This window comes from Prionailurus viverrinus, chromosome C1, assembly GCF_022837055.1.
Source record: "Prionailurus viverrinus isolate Anna chromosome C1, UM_Priviv_1.0, whole genome shotgun sequence".
NCBI lineage: Eukaryota > Metazoa > Chordata > Mammalia > Carnivora > Felidae > Prionailurus > Prionailurus viverrinus.
Window position 1 is genome coordinate 76,805,272 of NC_062568.1, and position 27,471 is coordinate 76,832,742.

Consider the following 27,471-nt stretch of genomic DNA (forward strand, 5'->3'; position numbering starts at 1 on the left):
CTGAAAAACAAATTAAAAAAAAATAAAACAAATTAAAAAAAAGCAAGCTCATAGATACAGAGAATAGATTGGTGGTTGCCAAAGGTGGAGGAGCAGGGAATAAATGGGTGAAGGTGGTCTAAAGGTCAAGCTTCTAGTTACAAAAAACAAAGTCATGGGATTGTACAGCATAGTGACTATAGTTAATAATACTGTACTGCATATTTGAAAGATACTAAGAGAGTAAATCTTAAAGGTTCTTATCAGAAGAAAAAACATTTAGAACTATGTAAGGTAATAGATATTGACTAGAATTATGGTGGCCATTTCACAATGTATACAAATGTCAAATCATTATGTTTCACACATGAAACTAATAAAATGATATATGTCAACATGCCTCAATTAAAAAATATAAATAAATAAATAAGTAAATAAATAAATAAATAGAATAGAATAACCAGAGACCACAAACAAGCTGAAGATTTCTAAGACCACTTTCAGTATCTATAATTTTACTAGGAAAAATAAAATAAATTCACTGTATAGATAAACATTTATAGTATTCAAATGTTTGTTTCTTGTTGCAGAAGAAACCATCAAGGAAAAACACTTTCTATTGGATCATCACTAACAGAACAAAATGAGATTTAAAAATTAAGAGTTAATGGGGTAGTATTTAGATACACACACACACACACACACACACACACACACACACACTTTTATTTTTCCTGATTTAACAAAGGAAACGCTCTAGGGAAACTGTAGACCTGATTAAAAAGTCTGGTAATCTTTCCCTCTTTGATTTTCTGCAGCACTTACTGTCTACATGAATCATTTGGCATGAGTGAATTGTCTTGTATCTTTTCATGCGTGTATGTCTTGTCTGTACAACGAGAAAATGTGCTCTTGGAAGGAAGTTCCCTGTGATCCTAAGCCCTACGCTTTATACATAACCTGAATGCCTTAATCATTGATTGACATGCACATTTACAGGGAGGAGCCTGATGAGATACACTTAAAACCTTTATTCATTGATTTACAAAATGTACAATATTTACAAAATTTAGGCATTAATCTCTATTGACATGAATGCTATGGGGAGTCTGAAAATAAATAAGTGGCACATAGGTTAATGTACACATCATGGCTGTTTGCACTTCAAGCCGTCACCAATGGTGGGATTTGAGGGAAAGTTTAATGTGGTATAAAAGTCAGATGGATGACCAGTCCTGGGCCTTCCACACGAATGGCCCTTCCTTGGCTTCTTGAGGCTGGGGAAGGTGAGCCAACCACTTTCTTTCAAGAGAATGAAACGTCAGCCATTCTGACAGGCACTCAAGGTGCATGCAGTCAAATCTGTGTAGAGTTTGCAGTGATCCCCCGGGTGGCAGATGAGTTCACATCACTGTGGACTTGGTCCCTGCACACCAGACAGGGAAGCTCTGGAGTGGTCGCTTTATGATTAAGAACCAGCATTTGGATTCTGTCTCTCACTCAAATTGCATGCAGTACTTGGCAGGTATCAGTGGAGAGTGGCCATGCACAAAAAATGGTACTTGTAGATATGTACAACATCAAGTTTTCACTGTCTTAAAGCATTTCTAGCAATTATAGCAATTGACCTGTTACCTCTTTTAGCAAGAGGAATGAACTAGGAAGCTGTACCTCCACCCCTTAAAGAAAAAACACCATCTAGGGGACCCACACAAATGGCATCCTGCAGAGGCAGGACTAGACAAACTCCACATGATCAGAGGGTCAAATTCCCATGGTCAGGTCTGGAAGTTTTCCTAGGGGTGGTAATTCCATTGTCCCTGCACTCTTCAATCCCACCTCAACCTATATAACTTAAATAGGGAGGAAAAGGCTTCATGTTATTGAGCTTCTTAGAGCCTTAGTACCTTCATCTGTAAAGTGAAAATACTAGTAATATTCCTTTCAGGGTGCTTGCAGGTTTTACAGGACTTAATACATACATACATATATAAAGTGCTTAGCATAGTGCCTGCCACATAAGAGGTGCTTAGTAAATATCTTGCTTTCTTTCCCTCTACTTCTCTCACCCCAGTTATAAGCAAAGTATTGATAACCCTACCAAACTCTGATTTAAGGCCATTTGATGCAATTTAGATTATTTTGTATCAGAGTTACCGCTCTCAGTTCATATTTGGTAATCCCTGAGGGGGCCTCATTTTATGAGCCACAGACATTTTCCAGTGCAGGGCAGATGGACCCTGACAATGCTCTCCTGTCTATCAGCAATGGCTCCACCAAATTTCATGAAAATATGCCCCATAACCCTGCAGAGAAACTCATATCAGTGATCGTCACCACCTGAACATTTCTGGGACAACACCACTGACGAAACAATGAGTGAAACCCTTGAGGCCAACACATTACTCTTGCTCAAACATAAGTTAATATTTTTCAACACTGGTGCAAGTATTATAGATAACCTTCAACAAACATATATTACAGGCTCTACCACTGTTGAAAAATAAGTATTCTAATTCAGTCATTTTGTTTAGAATAAAGAACATTTTACAATATATTTTAGTTTCTAGTTACCCCATACAAAAATAAATATTGTATAAATGATTTACAAGGAAGAAGAAAAAGTTGTAACTCAGGCCAAAAAATACAGGAAGGATGGCAAAAATTTTACCATCTACTTCAAAAGCAATCACCTAAAAGAAAAACTCCCCCTGGGTCTCCTTACTAGTCTCACCATCACCCAACTGGCTTACCTCCTTCTCATTCTAGGATATTATGTCTTCCTTCCCTATCAGTCTTGAGATAATGTAGTGTAGAACCTTCTCCCTAAAGTCACTGAGGATTTGAAAGAGGAAGAACCCCGAGGGCTCTCTGGCAGTATGAAGTGCAGAAGGACAATCTGACTAAGCTACTGATTGGGCCCTCGCGGTGAACTCGGGTCAACCTGCACATGTATCTTTCCTTTCATTCTGATATCCTCTCTCTCCTTAGATTATCTATGCCTGAATAGACCCATGACTGGAGAAAACTCCATCCTGCTTTGGGACTCTTTGGATACCCTTTGGCCCAGGTAGAACCCAGGATCTCATGGAGCACAATGATGTGCCAAATCAAGGTCAATCTCACCAATTTTGATGCAAGGCTATGCAAGGTACTTTATGGATAATAGTTCCATTAAGTTGGGAAAAATCTTTCTCCAGCTAGCCCTCCCCCTATACAACAAATTTATGATTGCCTTTTATTTCCCACAGAGAGCAGAGGGAATAGGATTCCCACCACTGGGAGAAAAATGTTGGGAAAATTAAATTGGACAACTACATACTACTTTTTTAGGGACTCAGTCAGAGTCTCCAAGGAAACAGTCTGTTCCTTTTGGAATCAAAGTTTTAAAATTCTAAAGCTATAAATAAAGTCATATCCAAACCAGTGGTCTTTACCTTTTTCCTGAAACACACACATCTATGCATGTCCACATAACATATCATCTAACATCTCAAGGGTCCCAGGACCTCTTGTGGCTCATGCATGTATTCCAAATAAAGAGACTCAGACATCAATAAATGCAGAACTACTTCCTGGAGTGAAAAGAAAGGTTCGTGGTATATGACTCAGGGTCTATTTTGGGGGCAGGCTGGCTTTGATGAGGTCTTGGACTTGAAATGACTACACTGACACAACGCTTGTTCCTCATGGTAAATGGCGATGCTTGGCTGTGAAGACATCTGTCTTCCCATGTGTAACTATTGTCAAGCCAACGACTCATGCATGACTATGGACCATGGAGATCCCCATGGATTGCTACTATACATGGCATCTTTGAGCTGCTATAATGTGAGTCCCAACCACACCCACAAGCAGGACACGATCACTGACATGCAGTGTGGGTGCCCATTTGTCTGATTTATGGGTGATGTTGTGGCAAATGTGGCATCGGTTTCATTTCGGGGGAGTGGCAAGTTACAGATATTTCCTTCACAACAGGAAGTGCAGACCTGAAAGAAAGGAAGAGAAACAGAAGGGTGATGAGAAGCTAGCAGATCTTGGAAGGAGGCAGGGAATTTGGAAGGAACTGTCTCCCTCACAGTAAGACTGAAATGAAAGTGACCTGTTCTACAAAAGAGGCACCGACCCTGCTTTTAAGGAAGTGGGATGAGATTTCATCTGGAAGCAATGTGGCCAAAAAAAAAAAACCCTGGACTCAGCTTCCAGGAACATGAGTTCTGCTTTTGACATCCCATCACATGCTTATTACATGGTTTTATAACCTTCCTAGGTCTCAGCTTTTCCATCTGGGTAATGGGGATTCTAATACCCTCCTATCTCAAAGAAACCCTTTCTGACTACTTGGGGAAGCTGTTCAGAGGGTAAACTTTCACTTGCCAAATTTTCACAGTGTACATGAAGTGGAAACAACCCAACTTAAACTGAACTATTTGCTTTCATTAGAACTGTCCATATAATTATCACCATTCTTGCGGGTGAGTTAAAGTTTGAAGGGTTTGCATTAATGCAATTACTCCTGCTTTATCCAACTTTATTCATGGACCATAAGAAAGAAAGAAATCCAAAGGATTGTTGACAGAAATTACTTGGGGCCATGGCTACACAAAGTACAGATTAGCAGCTTCCACATCACCTGGAGCCCATTAGAAATGCAGAATCTCAAACCTCACCCCAAATTTAGTGAATCAGAATCTGCATTTTAACAAGATCCTCGAGTGGCCCATATGCACCATAATATTTGAAAAACTGTCTGATGGCAAATATCCTATTCAGTCATTATCTTGCAGGGATTTGAGTCTTGTCACAGTTGACATGGGCTAGGGAGACATTATAATGTTGAGAAGAGAAACTGAAGGTCAGAAGTGAGTTTGAATTCTGTCAGACAGAATTACCAGCTGTGTGACCTTTGCACATGATGTTACTTCTCTGATCTTTAACTTGATCCATGGTAGAGCAGCACAATAAGGCCTGAGAGCCTAGCTTTCTGGGAGTGGGGTGAGAGGTAGGTAAAACCCTTGAACATAGCTTTTATATTTCAAACCAGGATCAAGTTGGTATACTATATTTTAAAATTTAATTCTTACTGTATTTCACAAGTTGCTTGAAAATTAGGTGTCTTCTTGAAGCCCCTACTAAACGTGCCGCTCCAGGGTACTGAGAGTAGAAGTTGCTTCTGACACCAGGAAGGCAGCCTGATGGGGAGAAGTGAGCTAACTCCAAATAAAGGCCAAGGCCTGCCTGATATACAAGATTATATGTGGAGCCAGCTCTGAACCATCAGCAGGAGAGTCGGGGGCATTCTCCACTCCAACCACAAGTCAGGCTGCATTTCTCTGGTTCTTTATATTCTCCTTCAGGGCTGCACTTGAAGTTCACTTTATACTGAGTGTTTCCATATAGGCACCAGATAGAGTTTAAGAGGGAGCCAACCCACAAGGAGATGGTTCTCTGATCACCTAATCAAATTATTCAGGAGCCAATGGATACCGTCCCCAAATCAGCATTCCAATAAAGACATGAGCCTCACTTCACAGATAATTATTGATGCTCAACTGCCGTGGCCATCCTCAGCTGAATGAATTGTTGCTACATCTGCAATGCTTTATCGTGAGGATGTAACTGATCCCTCATTCCTCTTCCTTCCAGTGGCTTTACTACTTTCTTCTGAGGAAAGGAAGGGATTACAACTTTCAATATCCTCTTGGTGTTGTGTTTACATAATTAAACCGGTTTTCCTATGCTCTGCTGTACATTTTTATTCTTTTAGAGCAAACAGGAAAGGAGAATCTTCTCATAATGGTATAAAAGTACTCAAAAGCCAGGTTACACCAGGGAGTGGGAATTGGCTCATGAGCATGGGTGCGCATCTGTGGTGGAGGAAGACTAACTATGCTGTACCGGTCACTTGCTTTGTTGCCCACACCTTGTGGCCTTCATGCTCAGAATCTCTGCAGCCAGTGGACAAGCACTCTTCCAGTGGAACGCAGCGTTTGGTGACAGAGATGCTGTTTCCTGTGACTTCCATTGTATGCTGAGTGTAGCAGTATCTGGTCTCTGTCAACAGAGAAAAAATATGTTTCAATTGAGATGGGAAATGTTAACCCGACCTGCCTGGAAGCGAAACAACAGAAGGGTCAACATTACAAGTCCTGAAGAGATTTAACAGCACATGAGATGTACACTGTGTTGAGTTTACGTCCAATCCCATAGACGTCCTTGGAGAGATGCGCTTCACCATGGTAGGAAGAGAGCCTTCTGAAGAATATTGGTCTCTTGGCCCGTCGTCATCCCCATAAACCAAGATATAGTGGTATGACTCTTTGCCTTTCAACAAATTTTGCCACTGTATTGCTTTTTATTTTTAGGGAAGGAGAGGTCTGGAGGGACGATTAGGATATGAGAATCAGAAATTTGGGGGAAGATAAAGGGGTGAAAAAGTTCAAAGAACACAGGGTTTAAAAACAAAAAGTTAGGCAGGTAACAATGGTCTTCAAAGAGTTAAAAGACTATAGCAGAGGCACATGTGTGTGTGCGTGTGTGTGTGCGTGCTTTGGAAACAGCTATTCCCAAGTAAGGGCTGAATAATTAAAAACCAACTCATTTTATCTTCAGAAAATGACTTTATCCAAAAGAAAGAACTTCTTGACAATGAGCATAGCTAGATCTTGGAATTTATTACAGAAGAAAACTTACTCAATAATGAAGGTGTTCTGAAATGGAAGGGCATCATTTCTCCCTAGTATGATTTCAGTGTCTTCTAAAATGGCAGATGAAGACCGACCATGATGTAAGTTTCTAGACATCCCTCCAGGTCTTAGGAATCCAAAAACTTAAGATTTCTTCCAAACTACCATGGAGAATTTTTCTCTTTCAAATTTAAAGACTAAAGAAAAATGGCTTTGTCAAAGTAATTCTTTAAGGCCTCTAGGCAGTGTTCAGCTTTCTAAGCCTGGGATTTAGGAGAATGTTCCTGCTCCACTTTCAGAATGAAAAAGAGAATGAATAATTCTTAAGAAATGTCACTGAGCTGTTTTTCATCCATATCTTGGATTCCACTTTGCATGCTTTATACATTTTGGATATTTAGTGGCTAATATGGAATTATGACCTTCTATGATATTATTTATTAGGCAATAAAAATTCCCCCCACCAGATTCTGTCACAATTTTGGCAGCTTTTAACCAAAGTACTAATGTCCAAAGAAGAAAACTTGAGAATTTTCGGCCCTGAGAATGAGCTAATACAGACCACACTGACACATCTTGAGAGTCATAAAAATCCAGGGGTTTTAATAATCTTCCTAACACCCCCCTCCCCACCTGACAGGAACCTGAGTGACCTCTGATTGAGTCTCACTATGGACAGAGATTTTCTTAATGGTTACACTACTGGTGGGTGTACTTGGGCTGAGTCTGGTCAATGCCCTCCCAAAATGCTGTTCCCACACTGTACCCTGACCAGAATTTTATTGGTGGGAATCAGGTCAAGGCAGTCCTAGCTAGCTCAGGGTCCTGGAGAGCTCTTTGGGAGTCGAGTAAGTATAGCCACCCTATGAACTCACAGGAAAAGTTGACAATTTTGCACCTGGAAATGATTCTCCCAAAGCCCTAAAATATTTTAGAATTGGAGTGATTGTTTTTCTGATGGGAAGCAGGTGGCAGCTCTCCTCTGATTTTTAAAAAAAGATTTTAAGCCTGTGACAGGTTTTAACAAATGGAGGCCAGTGGCCTGAGGGATTTACCACATTTCCCAAAGAAGACTGGTTTACTTCTTTGATAGCAGACTTGGACACTTATGGCCATGACAGGTACCCTTTTCCCACTGCATCCCACCTTGAGATGCTCAAAAAAGCAATAAAGACAGGAATGTTCTTATCTCCTGTCTCCTCTTCATACAGAACCAGGAGCAGATGCCAGAGGTTTAACTGCTCCAAATGTAAATTGGAGCAGATAAGATCATACATTTATGGAATAAGTAAATCATTATATGGTTTCAGCTTTGGAAATCAGGTTTGTCCCCCAAGTATTAAATTATCTTATCTTCAGTAAGCTTTGAGTAACAATTGGTGAACTTGATATTACTACTTTTTGTTCTTACTTTTATGCCCATAACAAACTCTCTTTTAATTTATTAATTGCAAATTTATTCCACTGCACAGATAACAACTAATGAGGAAGATATGCCAAAGTCCAGTACTTAATAAGCTCATTCTTAAAATCCTGGGGGGGGGGGGAGGGGGGGAGGAACAAAAATGATCAGTGATGAGGCTGGATAAAAAATTGTCTTGCACGCACTAAATCTGACCCTCAAAACAAAGATATTTTGAGAACATCCCATTATTTCCAGCAGCAGCAACCTCAGATCCGAAGTGTCAGTCTCTTAGAAGTACCCATCCCACTTCTTATCTTACGAAACCCCTGGGTGAGTTATGAAATGTTAATGTAAAACAAGGTTCTGTAATTAAATAAGTTTTGAAAATATTCAAATAAAGTTGAACAGGTTTCTTTAGAGCACAACTTAGGAGAGCCTTGAATGTGTATTGTGATCTCCAAGGCAAGCAGGCAGCTTTTCCCAAGCAGAACGAGGTGGACCACATGTGGCTTATCACTGGGCTGTAGAATTGATAAAAAAAGGAGTTTCAGCCACTGAGCATTGCTCTCCATGCATCCCGAATAATCCTTGGGTTAGTAATGAGGTTATATGAGACTCAAGCCTGCTGATAACTTCACACTAAAAGGATTTCAAAGGCTTTTATCTAAAAGATAAAAGATGGATTTGAATTTCTACCAGGTTAGTTTCAGCCTCTAAAATCTCATATTCTGCAACAGCATGGTATTCCCAGAGGTTGTGAAACAACAGTATTTTTCTGGAAGACTCACAGGCATGCAATTGAAAGCAGAACTCATTAAGAGAGCTTAATCAACTATTGGAAAACACAAAATTTATAATTTTCATGAAATACACATACACACACAAATTCCTTAACCTAGTTCTGAAATCAAAACAACGTTCAAAGCTAAAATGCAAATTTCCATTTACCCACAAATATTCAGTTTCCAATAATAGAAACTGAGTTTCAACAACATATATATTAAATGATTTGAATTAAAAATGACCAATTCTCTGGTAAAAGGCTTTCCCGCCACTCAGTTATTCCCTGTGGCTCTACTAGTTTTGGTTTCTTTGCAAACATATATAACGATTAAAGTGATGCCACAGAACAATTCACCATGTGCAAGAAAATTAGTGGCAGGAAAATAACTGTAATCATAATATTACAAATTATGCTGAAAAACTGAAATTCCAGTGGCATCTGGTGGCATACTTCCAGCCTGGTTCCTTACCGCACCCTCAGTCCTTCACATCCAGCTATTTCCACGTCCTCCTCTGCAATGACTTTGCCTAAGTGTCCCACTGGATCCCCTTCTCCCATGTCTGACCCCAAAGGATTTCATTGCAGCTCTTGGGCTCTACTATGTATAATGTCCTCCGCGTGATTCCCCTGAGCTTCAGAGTTTTGTCTTCTAGATTTTTTTCTGCATCTCTGGTCTCTTCTCTTCCAACCCTTTCTCTAACCTGAATGTTGATATTCTCCCATGATCTGTTCTTGAGCCTATTCTCTTCTCACTGAAGTGACCTCATCCAACCTCCAACGTTGTCTTCAGTCTGATTCTCTCTCCCAAACTATAGAACCAATCTCTGGCTATCTCCTGGACATTGCAAGCAGCACCTCAGACCTCACATATCTCAAATAACTCATATTCCTCCCTCCCCATTTGTTTATCTTTCCAGTGTTTTTATCTCAGGAAGGGACATCCTGAGTCCTGAGATGTGGCACCTCCATCTCGGACTAGGAAATTCAGAATTAGCTCAGACTTCTCTTCCCAAGCCAGGTGTCTTTAAGTTCCCTGAAATGTGTTCATTACCCTAATCTTTCTGTTCCATTTTCCATTTTCCCAGTGCAGGACCTCATCATTTCCTGTCTTCTTTGTCTCTGACCTCTCCTTTCTAATGCAGGTGTCAGATAGCCATCCGATGTATTGCTGAAACCAAGGTCGGACCATGCTACTCACTGTCTATGAGAGCCTGAGTGAACCCTAGCTGTCAAGCAGCCCTGGCTCAATACTGCTAGGTTTATTTGGCCTACTGGAGTGGTCAGTAGGTGGTCTGTTACTCTCTCTCTTCTCCTGAAGCTGTGTGCCAGTAATATAGTAGGAGGGGCTCCTGGGTGGCTCATTCAGTTGAGCGTCAGACTTTGGCTCAGGTCATGATCTCACGTTCCATTTGTGAGTTTGATTCCAGCATTGGGCTCTCTGCTGTCAGCACAGAGCCCGCTTCAGATCCTCTGTCTCCCTCTCTCCCTATCCCTCCCCTGCTCACAAGCACTCAATCTCTCTCTCTCTCTTAAAAAAAATAAATAAATAAAGAGGATATAGGAGTAGCTTTGCTTCCTTGCTAGAAGTATTGATTACATTTATAACTCAGAGCTTGGCATTTGAAACTCAGCACTTATTCAACATTACACTTAATCTAGGCCCCAGACTATCTCCTCATTGCCTACTGGATACCTTGAGACACCATGTTATATCCTTTGACCATTCTTCACAACAAAAAATATTTCCCCCTATCTTCTGCTCCTGGAAACCTTTTCTTCAAGGTTCAATATAAATGTGATGAATTCTGTGAACCCTTCCTTGATTTTCCTCCCAACCAGATTCACAGGCCTTCTTAGCTTCCTCATTTGTTATATCTGTCTTTCCTTCTAAATCAGTGTTTCTCAACATTAGCACAACTGATGTATCTTTTTGTGTTTTACTGGTTGATTTTTTAAATTTATTTTGAGATAGTTACAGATTCACATGAGTTTGTAAGAAATAATACGGAAGGATCTCATGTACCCTTCACCCAGTTTTCCCCAAATGGCAACACATTGCAAAACTATAGTATCACAATCAGGATATTGATATGGATGCAGTCAAGATACAGAACATTTCTACCTCCACAAGGACCACTCATGTCCACTTTTTATTCTCACATCCTTGTCCCTCCTCTTCCCACCCCTCCTTAATCCTTGGCAACCACTAGTCTGTGCTCTATTTCTATAAATTTGTCATTTTAGGGATGTTATATAAATGGACTCATAAAGTACGCAAACTTTGGGGATTAGGCATTTTCACTCAGCCTTATTCACTTGAGAGTTATCAGGATTATTGTATCAACAGTTTGTTAATTTTTAATCCTGAGTAGTATTCCATGCTGTGGATGTACCAAGGTTGGTTTAACCATTCATCCATTGAAAGGGTATCTAGGTTACGGATATTATTAATGAAACTGTTATCAACACTTGTATAAATGCTTTAATGTGAACATAGGTTCTCATTTCTCTGGGGTAAATGCTCAGAAGTGGCATTACTAGGTTATACGGTAGGTCTCTGTTTAATTGTTTAAGAAACTGCCATAATGTTTTTGAGAGTGGCTGTACTATTTTATACTCCCACCCACAATATATGTATGATCTAGTTTCTCCTAATTCTTACTGGCATTTGATAGTGTTGCTATTTTTTTTTTATTTTAGACATTCTGATAGATATATAGTGTTATCTCATGTTTTTAATTTGGATTTTCTGAATGGCTAAATGATGTTGAACATGTGTTTATTTGCCATCTGTTTATTTTCCTTGGTGAAATATCTGTTCGTGGTTTTTGTCCTTTTCGTGCTTATTTCGTTTCTTTTTTTACTGTTGTGTTTTCAGAATTCTTTATACATTTTAGATACTAGTCCTTTGTCAGATATTTGATTAGCAAATATTTTATGTCAGTTTGTTATTGATATTTTCCTCCTATTAACAGAGTCTTATGTAGAGCAAAAGTTTTTAATTTTGATGAAATCCAATTTACCAAGTTTTCCTTTTATGGATCATGCTTTTTATATCAAGTCTAAGAACTTTTTGCCTAGCCTTAGATCTCAAAGATTTCCTCCTGTGCCTTTTCCCTAAAGGTCATATAGTTTTATATTTGACATTTAAGTCTATGATTAATTTTGAGTTAACTTTTGAAAGAAGTGTAATACTTGGGTTGAGGTTCATTTTTTGCCCCTGGATGTCCAAATGCTCCCGCAAGCATGTTTGTTGCAAAGGCTCTTTCCTCTAGTGAACTGAATTTTGTATCCTTGTCAAAAAGTTGGGCATATTTTGAGAGTCTCTTTCTGAAATCTCTATTCTGTTCCATTGATCTATGCCTCTATCCTTCTGACAATACCACAGTCCTGATTACTGTAGCCATATGATGATTCTGGAAAGAGGATTGATTGGTTCCTCCCACTTAAATTCCATTTTCAGAACTGTTTCAGCTATTCTTGTTTCTTACCTTTCCATATAAATTGTATAATAATCTTGTCCAGAACTACAAACAATTTTGCTAGAATTTGATAGGAATTGTGTAAAATCTGCACATAAATTTGGACAGATTTGACATCTTTACCATGTAGAGTCTTTCAATTCATGAACGTGGCCTCTCCATTTACTTAAATTTCCTTGGAATTCTTTCATTAGCATTTATAGTTTCAGCATACAAGTCCTATATGTGCTTTGTTACATTTACCTTGAAGTATTTAATATTTTTTGAACCATTATAAGTGGTATTATATTTTTAAATTCAATGATCATGTGTTAATCGATAGTATATATGAGTACAATTGAATTTTGTGTCTTAATCTTAGTATTTTGTGACCTTGCTGAACTTAATAGTGCTAAGAGTTTTGTGTAGAAGTGTTGAGATTTTCTACTTAGAAAATCGTGTCATCTGTGACATGGGACAGTTTTATTTCTTCCTTTCCAATCTGTATGCCTTTCATTTCCTTCTCTTGCCTTATTGCACTGGGTAGAACTTTCAGTAGGACATTGGATAAGAATGATGAAAGTGATATCCTTGCCTAGTTTTTGATCTTAACAGGGAAGTATTTTGTCTTTCACTATTAAGTATGTTTGCTATGGGTTTTTTAAAGTAAATATTCTTTATCAAATTGAGGAAGTTTCTCTCATACTGTTTTTCTGAAAGTTGTTGATCATGAATGGTATTGAATTTTGCCAAATGCTTTTTCTGCTTCAGTTGATATTGACATATGATTTTTCATCTTCAGCCTGTTAATATTGTGGATTACACTGGGTGATTTTCAAATATTGAAGCAGACCTGCATTCCTGAAATAAGCTCTATTTGGTCAGGCTTATTTTTATATATGGCTAAATTTTATTTGTTAATATTATATTAAGGGTATTTGTGATTACATTCATAAGGAATATTAGATTTCAGGGGTTTTGTGTGGCTTTTGTTTGTTTTTGTTTTGTTGTTTTTTGGTACTATCTTAGTCTGGTTTTAGATTCAGGGTAATTCTAGATTGTACATAAACTGCATAACAAAGAACCTTAGACTAGGTGACCTACACAGAAGAAATCTATTTCTTCACAGTTCTGGAGGCTGAAAGTCCAAGTTAAGGTGTCAATAAGGTTTATTTCTTCTGAGGCTTCTTTTCTTGGCTCACAGATGGGCCACTTCTCCCTGTATCTTTTCATGGTCTTTCCTCTGTGCGAATCTGTGTCCTAATCTCCTCTTCATCACTGAACCTGAATTACTACTTTAAGGACCCTATCTTTAACTACAATCATATTCAGGAATACTGGGGACACTACTGAGCCTATAAGAGGATCCTTGGTGATAGAGACAGTAGCTGAAAGCAGTCATGTAAGAAGCCTCTGGGCTACTGAAAATAATCCATTTCTTAATCAGGGTGCTGTTTCCATGATGATATCTTGGTTTTTGTTTTGGTCTTGTTTTTTCAAAAAAAAAAAATGTTCCATACCTGCTAAGGACAGGTCACATATTAACTTGAGGAATCTCTCTTTTAAAGCAAATCTTTGAAATTCATAAAGCTATGTGCTTATAACCAGGCAAAGACCAAAAAGGTGGTTGGGGAGGTATACAAAAGCAGTGAGGGTAAACAGGATCTTATAGAGGACAGTAGTTAAAATAAAAGTGATAAGACAAAAACATCAAATAGATGTTTCCTATCTGAGGCAATTATGTTAATAGAAAATACTTGGGCAAAAACACTGACTTGTAGTAGGTTAGATGATTTCAGGGTGTCAAAAGGAAGCCATCTTGTTTAGGCTGATATAACTTTGGGGTTAAAAATTACTGGAAAAGTTCTTTTTTTTGAAGTTCTTTTAAATGTCTATTTATTTTTGAGAGAGAGAAAGAGAGGGAGAAAGAAAATGAGTGGGCGAGGGGCAGAGAGAAAGGAAAACATAGAACCCAAAGCAGGCTCCAGGCTCTGAGCTGTCAGCACAGAGCCTGACACGGGGCTCAAACTTATGAACCATGAGATCATGACCTGTGCCAAAGTCAGAGGCCTAACTGACTGAGCCACCCCGGCAAGCCTGTGCAGCAACTGGCACTCTCAGGCACTGTTGCAGATAGTATAAACTGGTACAGTCATTCTGGAAAACCACTAGGCAGTATCCGGTAAGGCCAAAGCACGCCTGCTGCATGCCCAGCAACCCCACTGGGATAGACCTAGCGGAAATGCACACATACGTGTACCGAAATACATGGACAAGTGCGCCCACAACGCTCAAAGCCTTGAAACAATCCAAACGTCCATTGAGAATGGAAGGATGAATTTTAGCATATTCGTATAACGATCTACTATACATCTGATAGAATAACTATGCGGCTCACAAAAACATAGATGAATTTCACATAGAAAATGAGAAAAAGAAAGGGATACATTCTGTGATTCCATAGATACATAGCTCAGTGATAGCAGTCACAACTGTGTTACCTCTGAGAGGTAGGGTTTAATGAGTGGGGGACCCTAGTGGCCTTCTGAGGTTCTGTAGCTTAACACGGGTGACAGACACACAGCCTGTGCAGTTTGTGAAAATTCAATGAGCTCAGCACCTATGACCTATTCACTTTCTGGTATGTATGTTAAACTTTAAGTTAAAAATTTTTACTTAAAAGAAAAAGGAGGAAGTCTAAGGCTTCCATTTAGCAATATGACAAAATAGATCACCTGAACACCATTTCATTACATAGCAGCCAAGAGTATTGGATAATATATAGCCAATACTTTCTATAGATATACAAATGAACTCTCCTGAAAGTGAAGGAAATTCCAAAAGCCAGCACTAGGCTCTGAGTTCTCTACCCAGGATGGAGGCGGGGCTGGGAGATGTGAACAGATAAACTATAAGAAGATGCAAGGCCTGGGGTCCTCCTGGGGTTTAGAGCTAGAGTACAGACCCCTATCGAATGGTAGAAACCCTGAAGGACTATATCCTAAGATTGCCTAAAAGAGAAAAAAAATCCACCCTCAGGTAAAGTAAAACACAAAAACGGTCTCAGCCTGGGCTCCATCTGAAAGAATCAACAATAAAGAAGTCTTTCCTGGAAACATGTAACCATGGAGCTTGTCTTCAGTTATGCTGGGGACCACATTTATGTATTTCCTACTTACACTAGATAACAGACAGACATATGAAGAGTCCTCCAGGGTCATGTCCAGCTTTTCCTTGCCTTCTACAGAAAAGCTGTGAGCAGCACAGAAGCCAGAACCCAAAGGATATGTGTCCCTCTGTCTTGAGATTTCTCTTGGTCTGATGTTGCATCAGTAGTAATTTCAAGGGAAGATTTTGCCTCAAAGAGAGGCATCTGTACTTCATAATCAAGAAGAAACATAAAAGCCTTGGCTGCTTAGGCATCCTTTACAGAATGAGCTTTTTTGAAAATTATAATGTTTTTGACTTGACATTTAATTCCAGAGACTCTTAATAAACACTGAGACAGCCCCATTCTCAAGGAGTTTTAATCTTGCACATAGGCAAAATCTGTGAACTCAGGGCATGTTATTAACTCTTCTTTGCTTTCACCAGTTCCTTTAAATGGTCCCTCATATAATATAATTTCAAGATCCTTTCTGACTAGAGTTATTGCACAGGAAGTGCTCAGAGACCAAAGCCTAAACAGAAGCCAACCAAGTGAAACAATGAGAGTCAGTTATGGAGGGCTCTTAAATGCTCATGTTCTAAGGCAAGAGTATGGTGTCAGGAGTCTGTTAAGTGCTGGAAGCACTAACAAAGTGATGGAGAAGAAAGTATTTGCCTAACACACACTTGAAAAGTTAGAGTGACGGGGAACCTGAGTTAGCTAGAGGAAGGTGGCTGATGCCACCATTTTCCTACAGAGTGATTCTAGTTAGGATGAAGCTTTCTGGATGCTTATTTTACCAAATGATGATTCGCAACAAGTCTGTCGAATCTGGAAGCAAGCTTACCTCAGCTGCTAAAATACAACAGTCTCTATTTACATCCATTTGACTGAGTTCAGTTTTAGAAAATTCTTAAGATCCAGGCGAGCCCCTGAGCAATTTGGAATGTGGGCTTATTCCATGGAGATAAGATTAAATACCTACATAAAATTGTGTTGTTGTTGTTGGTTTTTTTGCTTTCAACAAGTTATTTTCACATCATGTGATACTTAAAACCTAGCTAAATGTGTCATAAAAATAAACAAAAACCCAGGAATATCGCAGAAAGCTAGGATGTTTTTCCATAGCAGCCACTGAGCCCTGCTTACAAAGCCTGTTGGTAGTCCTATAGCTGCTCCAAACTAATAACAAACAGAAAAAAATAAATCTAGGGTCAGTCAGTAGTTTTCAGTAGTTAGACACAATTCATATTTTAATCTAATAATAATGATGCCATTTTCATCATTAGAAAAATCTGGAGAAAACCCAGAGGAAGAAGAAAATTGATCGTGGCTTCGTCTCTTCTCAGGTTACAGCTTTAGTCCCCATTCCTTACCTGATGTTCAAGGCCTCACAAAAATAAACAAACTCTACCACTTTGCTCCTACTATTCTCCGACACAAATTAGTTGCTGTACCCAGTTCGGGTCTCTCCCTGTCCATGGAGCACACCTGGGAATCCCATCTCCGTACCTTTGAGTCGCGTGACTTCCAGAAGACACGTCTTCTTCAACATCCTACTTCTGCTGCCTACGCGTAGGGCTGTTGCCTGTTCTCAGCCCACAATGCTGCCACTGGCCACCTCAGTCCCCACAGAGTAATTGTCCCCATAAGCTCCCACAGCACTGAACGCCAGGCTGCATTTGGTACTTGCTTTTGTCCTGATATTTTTGACATTTGATACCTTCAGATTTTATCTCCCCTAACTGGGGAGCTCCCTGAACAAAGAAACCAGATTCCTATCTTTCACTGCATTTTGCCCCCCAAAAGCCTGGCGTGGTGGTTCTGTGTCATGAAGCCTCAGGGCAACACTTTCCATTTATCCTTATAAATGTAAGGACAAAAAGATAAAAGTGGGAGGAAAAAAGGGAAAAGGGGGAAATTGTGTGAATGCTGTGATACTTTCAGATATCTGTACTTTGGAAGAATAGATTTTGACCTTTGAAGAAAGCATCCGAAGGGATCTTCCTCTTTTCCTGAGAGGAATTCAAGCAGAGTGCTACTGGTCACCTGTTTTTCCTTTGTGACAGGGATATACTTGCACACCATCAGACTTGGACTGGGCCTCTATGAAATCTGGCCCAAAGCCTGAGAGCACCAGTTCACGATCCCTCCTTGTCCTCTGCATCCCCTTTGCTAGGCAATACTGAGGAAAGCACTGCCACATTTCCTCTGAATATGTCTGACTTGTGGCAATGGTTTCAAAAGCTAATCTGCCAGCTCTGTCCCTACTGGAACCATCCCAAAGTTGATTGGCTACCCAAGCAAATCACCCTGTGTTTGTCCAGAGTCACTGTTTACAGTGGTTCTCAAATTTTTCTGCATATTAGAACTACCCAGGGAGAGTTCAAAAATCCTTATGCTCAGCCATACCCTGTGCTATTTAAATATAAATCCCTGACGACGGACCGGGCATCAGTGTTTTAAAATCCCGTCCCTCCTCCCCCATTTCAATGTACCATCAAGTTTGAGAAGTGGTGGTTAAACCAAATCCATCAGCAACCTACCCAAATGTTCACTCTGCTGGGGAAACGTTAGAAAAACACTGGCTTATTCCAAAATAAGCACAGGACTACAGAAGGCAATGCAGACAGGACTTATCTTTGATTACCGGGATGGCTGGATATCTAGCTTGTGAATCAGCCAATCTTTAGCATCTCCATGTTTTTCTCTTCCCTGTGGTCTTTTGGGGCCCCATTAACATCTCAACCTAAAAGTAAACAAGAGGAAGCTAGAAATGACAACAGTACCTTTCACTCTCTATTAGTGGGGGGAGGCGCTCCCAGTGGTTCTTGTCCCTGACCGTTCATTAGAATCACCTGTGATACTGAACTACACCAGCGCAGGGCCCTCATCTCAGAGATGCAAGTTCAAGTTCCCTAGAGCTGCATTTCTTACCATGTGGTCTCCACACCAGCAGCATCTGTATCACCTGGGAACTCCTTAGAAATGCAAATTCTCAGACCCCATCACAGACTTACTGAATCAGGAATGGGGCAAGGGGAGAGGCATAAATCTGTGTTTTAATAAGCCATCCAGGGAATGCTGATCATGCTGGAGACTGAGGACCACTGGTCTAGGGAGGGCCAGTGATTTTGAAGAGATCCATAAGTGTTTTTACTGGGCAGCCTAGATGGAAGTTCATGGGCAAAATACTACTGGCTTAGGCAGCTGACACTTGTCTTTTAATTGCACTTTCCATGTTCTCCCAATGTCCAGTCCTCCAGAGAAGACAGGATGCCTTCCACTAGGGTATGAGACTCCTGCATTATGTAAAAATATAATAGATTCAGGGTTGGTGTGTTCAGTCATTTTAACAACTGGATTAAGTCATCAGCGAAGCCCATCTACTCACTCAAACATTTGTCAATAAAATGTTCTGTCCTCACCATCTCTCCATCAAATGAACCGACTCTCCTCCAAAATTAAAATAGCCAATTAACAGTGACTCCATAGCTAAATATAACCATCTTTTTATTCAAAAGGATAAAAGAGATACAAATATGGATGTGAAGCATCTACTTCATTTTGAAATGGGCCTTTGGGTCAAAATGTCATGCTTCAATTGGGCATCTATCTCTTCCTTCAAAAAGAACTTAATGGCTTAAATAGCTCAGGGTTGTGTGTGTGTGTGTGTGTGTGTGTGTGTGTGTGTGTGCAATGATGGCATTTAGAATTCTAGCTTTCATGCAGTCTCAGAATAGAAGCCTCTGGCAAAATATGCAATAAATGGGATCTTTATATGAACATCAATTCAAACTTTACATAAAGGAAGTTACTGTGTAATGACTAATGCTTCAAAGAGTGGCCAAAAGGCTGGTTGTTCTCCTCTTGTCCTCCCTTTGGCTGGGGAAGAAGGCAGCCAAAGCCGGCACTTACCTCTACTGGCACTCCAATGCTGCTTCATGAGGAAGGGGGCAATCCTATGATTAGCTGATGTCTCTGAGAACCTTTGATGATAAGAGATCTACTAATAGCCTTAGACAAGAGAAGTGGCTGAGATTTCAAGCATGCCTCTCTCTACCGATGCATCAAAGTCAACAAGGCTGTTCACTCATGAGCACCCCAATCTGTATACTGAGAGTTTACCTCGAGGACAGTAGATGTCTGGAGCCCATCGGTTACACTCATAATTGTCTGCTGCCTTTTCACAGGTGAAACACTTAAATCCACCAGGATATGGCGTGGCTAGAAAAAGGATCAAGAGAAAAAATTAATTTTTTAGACTGAGCACAGAATCCTGAAGGTAGACATTTTCATTTTTTAAAAAGGATTCTAAAACCTGGCAGTTTCTTACAAAACTAAACATGTAACTACTATATGACCCAGCAGTTACACTCTGGGGCATTTATCTCTGAGAAATGAAAACTAAAAGTCACACAAAAGCCTATATGCAAATGCTCACAGCAACTTTATTTGTAATAGCCCACAACTGGAAACAATCCAGATGTCCTTCAATGAATGAATGGTTAAACACACTGTGGTACCTCAATACTATGGAATGAATACTAGCAATAAAAGTAAACTATTAATACATTCAACAACTTGAATGAAATTCCAGGGAATTATGCGAAGTGAAAACAAAAGCAATCCAAAGGTTATATTCTGTATGATTCCACTTATTTAACATTTTTAAAATGACAACATTTTAGAAATGGAGGCAATATTAGTGGTTGCCAGGGGTTAGGGATGGGAACGGTTGGGGGGCAGGGTGAGAGGAAGGTGGGGGAGGGGAGGCTTATAGAAGGGATTCTTGCGCTATTAAAACTATTTAATGTCTTGACTTGGTGATGGATACACAAACTTACACATGTGAGAAACTGTGTAGAACTAAATACACACACATACAAATGAACACAAGGAAAATTGGGGAAGTTTGAATAAGACAGGTGGATTGACTATATCAATGTTAGTAACCTGGTTGTGATATTATTCTATAGTTTTCAAATTGTTACCGTTGGGGGAAAGTGGGTAAAGTAAACATGGGATCTCCCTATATTATTTCTTATAGTTGCTTATGAATATACAATTGTCTCAATAAAAATTTCAATTAAAAATAGGCACTCTAGGGGCACCTGGGTGGCGCAATTGGTTAAACATCCAACTTTGGCTCAAGTCATGGTCTCACAGTTTATGCATGAGTTTGAGACCCACATCAGGCTCTGCCCTGGCAGTGAGGAGTCTGCTTCAGATTCTGTGTGTGTGCATCTCTCTCTCTCTGCTCTTCCCCCGCTTGCACTCTCTCTCAAAAATAAACATTGAAAAAAAATAGGCACACTAGATTTCTAGTGATTCATTTTTATGTGTCCACTTATGTAGCTATGTCGATATGTAAATATAAATATTAGGTTGAATCATTAAAAATTTCCTTATGTTTGACCATTTTTGACCTATAAAAGTGGCAATTTCTCTGATTCAATCTGATGTCTTTATCTGGTTGACTTGATATGGTTAAGAATTCCTGGGGACGGTAAGTAGCAGCTAAGAAGAGTCTTCATTACTAAAATGTATGCTGTGCAGAGGTGACCCTCCTAAGGGCTGTCTTGGGCCCATATCCAATGTCCACGGGGCAGCATGCTGAGGGCACATGTGGATATGGAGGCATTACAGGCTTTTAGCTTGTGTCTGAGGGATGGGTAATTCCAGGAGGCCCTCCTAGCCCTCCCCCTCTCCACCCCTTAATTGGCCCTTCCTGCCTTCTGAAGAGTACAAGTACTCTAAAGGTACTTATATCCTTGCCTTCATTTATGCTCAGGCACAGGGGGGTCTGGTGAGTCATGCTCTAGAGAGTACCCGGCGCATGCGGGGCCTGGTGGGCATTTAAGGATGAGCATCCATAGAGGATGCCAGGAATGCCAGGTTGTCGCTGTCCTTTTCGCTGATGCGCTCTTACTTGCACTGATATGCTTTTACTTACTCAACTTAGAGTTTTGCCTCTCGTAAGCGGAACTTTCGTATTTTTTTTTTAATTTGTAAAATTACCTGGCCTCTTTGAAAACTACAAACACTCAAACACTTCATCTGCAGGAGCCAACTGTTCTCCCTCGCAGATGGCTGAGCCTGCACATCCCACTGGTGGAAATAATCATCTCAGGGTAAATTGCTTTGCCCACATGGAACCAATTAAGTATGTTATCAAAAATAAATGAAGGAGGAGGCAGCAGCTTAAGGCCAAAATTATGGGCCAGATTTAACTTTGCTTTTCACCTTGCATAGAAGAGCTGGCATCCTTGTACTGGCTTGCAGTATCTCACAGAGTTGACTCTGACAACAGTCAATAACCTAACATGATCAAAACTCAAACTGTCTAAAAAAGACAAATAACTGGACATTTTTAGGGGCCAACTATGTTCCTGCAAGTAGTTGGTGAGTCAAGTTCATAAGCATAATGAAAGTGAGTGCATGGACTGCCTTAGACTGTGAGGGACGGAGAGCGGTTAAGACATTGCCATCCAACTGCTTCATTCCCAATGAGGAAATGTCACTGTGGGGAAACACGTTCTCCCTAACATACAGTTATAGTAAAACAGAAGTAAACTATTTTGTAAAACCGCACACAAATAATTTTTAGGTCTCCACATCCCACCATCAAGATAGGTGGGTTACATTTGTATTGAAAGATTCTACTTAGATATGCACACCTGAAGAATTAAACACAAATAGCTTCCTGAATTCCAAAGACATTAAATATTCTTATGGACCCTTAAATTAGCTTATTTTTACAAATATTGTTATGAGAAAACCCATACGAAATATTTTAGGACACTTTCCTATCGGATACATTAAAAAAATAGTTTCACTATCAATTTAAAAGTGTGTCATATATTGGGACAGCTGGGTGGCTCAGTCGGTGGAGCTTTGGCTCAGGTCATGATCTCATGATTCCTGAGTTCCAGCCCTGCATTGGGCTCTCTGCCATCAGCACAGAGCCCACTTCAGATCCTCTGATCCTCTCTCTCTCTGCCCCTCCCCCACTTGCACATGCTATCTTTCAAAAGTAAATATTAAGAAAATAATAATTTAAAAAATATGTAATACATAAATAAGTTTAAAGGAACTTTAAGGCAGCTGGTAAAATTTGAAGAATCCTCCAAGTAAGAGTTTTGAAAAAAAAAAAGATGTAAATGATTTGTCAAAGAAAAGTACTTCTCAAAAACTTATCATCATATTCACCAAGGTTTCTGACTGCAAGCTAGCCGTACCACTTCAGCTTGCATGATTAATTCACAAGAGCATCCAATTTTATCTGTCTGTCACTGCAGCCAGTAAAACTTTTCACTGGAATGTTGGACTAGTGATTCCTGGAAACTTTCCCATCAAAGAGATAAATTAAGAACTCTGAATGAAGATTGATGATCCAGCCACTACAAGAATAAACTTATTGAGAACCTGGCACTAATTGGTTGTAGTGTTCCCAAATTTGGATTATTTAATAGATTCTTCAAAATGATCTTTTGCAAGACGAGTGACATATTAAATTAAATACTGTCATTTCTTACACAGATAGGCCTGGGTTCTGAAATTAACCCAAAGTATAGAAAAACTTAAATAGGAATATGGGCTAAAGCCCTATGGTAGCAAAGTGAAGCTTTGTTCAAATCATTTGAATCTGAATGCGTTTATCAGCACATATCATTTACAATTAATCAAATGATCTTATTTTCGGTGAGTTTTACTTTTAAATCTACAACTTCGTATCTGTGTGATTGTCAACCATGACAGCCTCGTACTGCTTATAGGAACTTGTATTTGCACCTTGGGAGGTACTACTGATCAGTGAATAATCAAACCCTTTTCAATGACCTGTCTCCACAAACAGACTCAGCTTTAAGCGGCCAGTTATAGCACAATACCACATAAATGGTTAAGTTCCTCCCTCTGGAAATATTTAACCAAAACTAAGGTCTACAGATGAGCAACTGTCTCCAGTAACTTGCTAATTGATACTGCATCTGATAAAGAAGTTCTTTTTTTAAAAGGAAGGAAGGAGGTTCCTAAGAGATGTGTTATTTTCTTCTTTGTTACTTCAAAGCATTACAGAGCAAGTAGAGTTTCAAACCGTTGTGGCCCCAGCTGTGAATGAATCTAATTTGGCTCTTGATCACAGAGTTAATAAGCTTAGTGTTCTGTATTTCAGGGCATAAGTCCTTGGTCCCTCAAGAGTAGGTGATTGTAAAGAAAAAAAGAAACGCCAAAGTGCCCAGTTACTTCCTGTAATGTAATCTGTCCATTAAGTCTCATGGTCAGCCATAGTTCAACCGACTATAATTCATTCGTAAGGCGATGGAAGAGATTTCATCTTTGTTTCCATCTCTTGGAACTTCTGCCTGGACAAAGGCCTTCAGTTTCCAGAACTGTGGTGAGAAGGGAATCTTGTTTTAAAATGTATGCTGATAGGTAATGCATCCAAACTTGTTTTATTCTTGCCAAGTTAATTTCCATTGTTTTTGGAAACTGGATGCAAACGTAAAATTTCTAGAAATCTAATAAATCGATCTTCTTTCTCAGTCTATCTAGCAACAAAATATTGTCAGTATAACTTGAATACTATGAATGTATTTCTGATGGCAATGCATTTCCTGGTACCTTTCCAGAAAGTGCCCTTACTCCCTAAAACTTGCATAGTCTGGAATTATGCAAAAACGTCTTTGGCTCACTATGTGGGCATAAACAAGCCCGCTCTAGGGATATAGCCTTTGTTCAACGTGACTAAGGAAAGACTCAGAATATGCAACCAGAGGAAACCTGGATTTCTCAGGAAAGGTTTCTAGTATAAGTAAAGAAATGGAGGCCAAGAACCGGTTGAAACCACGTAGGATGTTAAATTCTGTGATCTCATGTGACATCTAGAAACCAAATAAGTCATTCCATTTCTCTGAATACTAACTCCTGTTTTGAATGTTTTATTAGTCTTTGGTATTTTAATTATAGGGTGGGAAGAAATTCATCATTTTTCACATGAAAAAGAAAAGAAAAACAAATTATAGAAAAGAATGTTATCGAGGACAGTGCCTCAAATTTGAAAGCCATAAAGTTGATTTCTTTTAAATGTTAGAATCTTCAAATATTAGGGGACCAGGGAGCAAGGGAGATTAGTCATGGGATGCTGAACTTTCCCAACCAGGGTTTCAATCTCAGCCTCCTTACAATCTCTTAGGGCTACTCAGAGCCCATGGCAAATGAGTTTGTTTGCCTGGTGTGGAAAACTTGCGTGCCTTCTCAACATCTCTGGCATCATTGATTTCTCCTTGGGTAGGTTCTGAGCAGTAGGTAACATTAATGGAAACTGAATCTCTCGCTGACCCCAGAAAAGCTGTTTGTGCCTCCATCTACAAAGTGAGGTGATTATATCAATAATTCAAAATCAGAATAATCCCACACCTCCCTCATGTATTTTTTATGGTCTATGTTCTACAGAAACCTGCTTCTTTGTAGAGAGATCACTCCATCTAAACCTGGTCTAGTGGGTGCTGCTCAGGGGCAGAGGACCATGACCTTTTAAAAAATCAAAGTGCAAAAACAAGCAAACAAACATCAAAAACTTCTGAAATAGTGTGGGGGAAATGTGCAGTAGGAATCACTGACAGTAAGAACTTTTACTCCCCATGACCAGTCACGGAGGCTCTAAAAAAAACCTCTGCCCAGAACTGCTGGTGAATCATCTATGTCTAATCTAGCTTCGAAATGACATCCTCTATCGTCCATATCTCAAAATCATATCAGAAAACCCCACCAAGTTTTTCTATATGGTGAATTCTTTTTAATCAGGCTATGGCCTACTTAATTAACATAGGCCACATAAACTTTCCCACCAACTTCTAGAGAGCAGGAGTGATTGCTCCCCTGGCCTGGCAGAGCCCATGCTTCAGAGATTTCATTCCGAAATGGACTTTTCGGATAGGGGCCTACTCAACCCAGGCACTGATCCCCCCTAAGACTGGCACAGAAGTGGTGTGTGTGTTTGTTTTATTCTTGCTCACTTACATCCAATCCCCTTGATTTCCCTTCCCACTCTGTGTACAATCACAGCCTCAGAAGAGGCCTGTCTTTCAGCGAGGTGACCACTGAGTCAGTCACTGAAGCGGATGAAAAGCCCCACAGAAGCTGAAGGATTTAGCAATCAAAACCGAGATTGAAATTCAGATTTTTGTTCACCAAGTCTAGTAAAAAAGCATGGCTCTTTAGAGAAAAGAACAAAAGGCAATCCTAAAAAACACAGCAAGTATCAAAGCACCTTCTTTTCATGGTTACTAAAATAAACAGCCCTCCAAAAACAAGCAGCCAGAGAATCTTCCCACACAATTAACCAGTAGGCACCAGCCTTTTACTGGTGAGAGTACACAATAGCAGTAAGACTGAAGAAACTATTTGCTGCGTGTCAAAGTGTACTTGGAGTTAAAAAATTAGAGGGATGCATTTTCAGGAACCTCAGTTTACCATCTAAGCCAATTACAACATCATAAGCAACAAACATCCAGTTGCCTATTATATATGTGCCTACTATTTTATGGATATTATCTCTAGTCCACAAAATAATGCAACAGGGTATATATTATTTCAACCACTCTAGAAATGTGGAAATTAACAATAAGATTCCCCTAACATTTATTGAGCATTTATGTTGGCTCACACGCATCTAAGTGCTTTGTATGCATTCCTTTATTTAATCTTCACAAAGTTAGGGAATTTATTTCAAGCCAGAAGGCTACAAAGCAGTTGAGCTGGCCGCTGACCCAAGATCCAAGCCCCTGTGCATTCCTTGGAACACCTCTCATCTAAACCAGAACACATACACATTAATCATTCTAACCGTGTAGCGCTGAAGGAATCCATGTCACTGTCTCCACTTAGTGGACTATAAGAGCCTCAAAAGCAAGAACTATGTTTTATTTACCTTTATATTTTCCATGCCTATCACTACGCTTGACACACAGCAGACACTCAAAAAATGTTTGCTGAACAGAACATTTCAAAAGAATAATACACCTCAGGGCGAATGCTAAAGGTCCACATATACCCATTATACCCGGCTCTCACCACCACAGGGGCAATGCAGAAGAGGATTCAAACAGAAATAAAAGATAAGATAAATACATAGATGGAGACCCAAACAGCAAGTAAATCTTCTGTGTTTCCCAAAGTGTGATCCTTAGAATATGTAACAGAAGCATCTGAAATTCTTGCTAAAAGCAAAAATTCATGGGTATCGTCCAGATATGTGCAGTCAGACACCCCAGGGAAGGGATCTGGGCATCTACATTATTATGCACTCACTCCCTAGATGATTCTTAAACACAGGAAACCAAAAGGGATAGGGAATAGGAAGTTGTGGGAGGCAATTATGCTGAAACTGAGAATCAGATGCACAGACAGGAAGACCAGCTATTATCTTGCCTATAAAGGACTGATCTTTTACAAATACCTTCCTCCTGGGATATGCCAGTTCACTTTGATAACTGATTGAGAGCTGGCACAAGTTAAAGGGAAGGGTGTTCAGAATCAGAGCGATTGTGCTGGGAACAGAGGAAACAAGCCTTAACAATTTGCCTTAAAATAATAAAACAGACACCCTACAAAAAGGTGAGGGTAAAACATACAACATCTTCAGTAGCACCTGTACCCCCCAATTAAATCATCCAAGGTTCCCCTGCATGGAAGGCTGCCTTCTCCTGTCCATTTTCAACTCACATCTTATTCAAAGCAAAGTGACATTTCTGCAGTGAAGAGAACAGAGTCTTACTTGAAGGGTGGAGGTAGACAATGTCTTTCACTGTGAAGTCTCGCGACTGAGCGGCTTTCAGACAATCCGCCAGCAGGCTCAGGAGCAGGAGCCAGGCCAGGGCAGGGCCAGGTTCCATGGCAGACTGAGGCGTCACTCATACAGGGGGCCTGGGAGCCAGGACTTGGGACAATGGGAGAGAACTCGCACCTGAAATATAAAATAAGACTCATCTCAGTGTCCCACT

General features: G+C 39.8%; 1 protein-coding gene across 1 annotated transcript; it reads right to left on the reverse strand.

Annotated features, from left to right (window-relative positions):
* Positions 1-1,060: 1,060 nt before the first annotated feature.
* Positions 1,061-27,375, reverse strand: LYPD6 (LY6/PLAUR domain containing 6). Its single transcript, XM_047871262.1, has 4 exons — positions 27,246-27,375; positions 19,595-19,693; positions 5,906-6,036; positions 1,061-3,971 (listed from the first exon to the last, which is right to left on the reverse strand). Exons 1-4 carry the CDS (start codon positions 27,361-27,363, stop codon positions 3,804-3,806), a joined length of 516 nt encoding a protein of 171 aa, XP_047727218.1. The 5' UTR covers positions 27,364-27,375; the 3' UTR covers positions 1,061-3,803.
* Between the last annotated feature and the right edge of the window lie 96 nt (positions 27,376-27,471).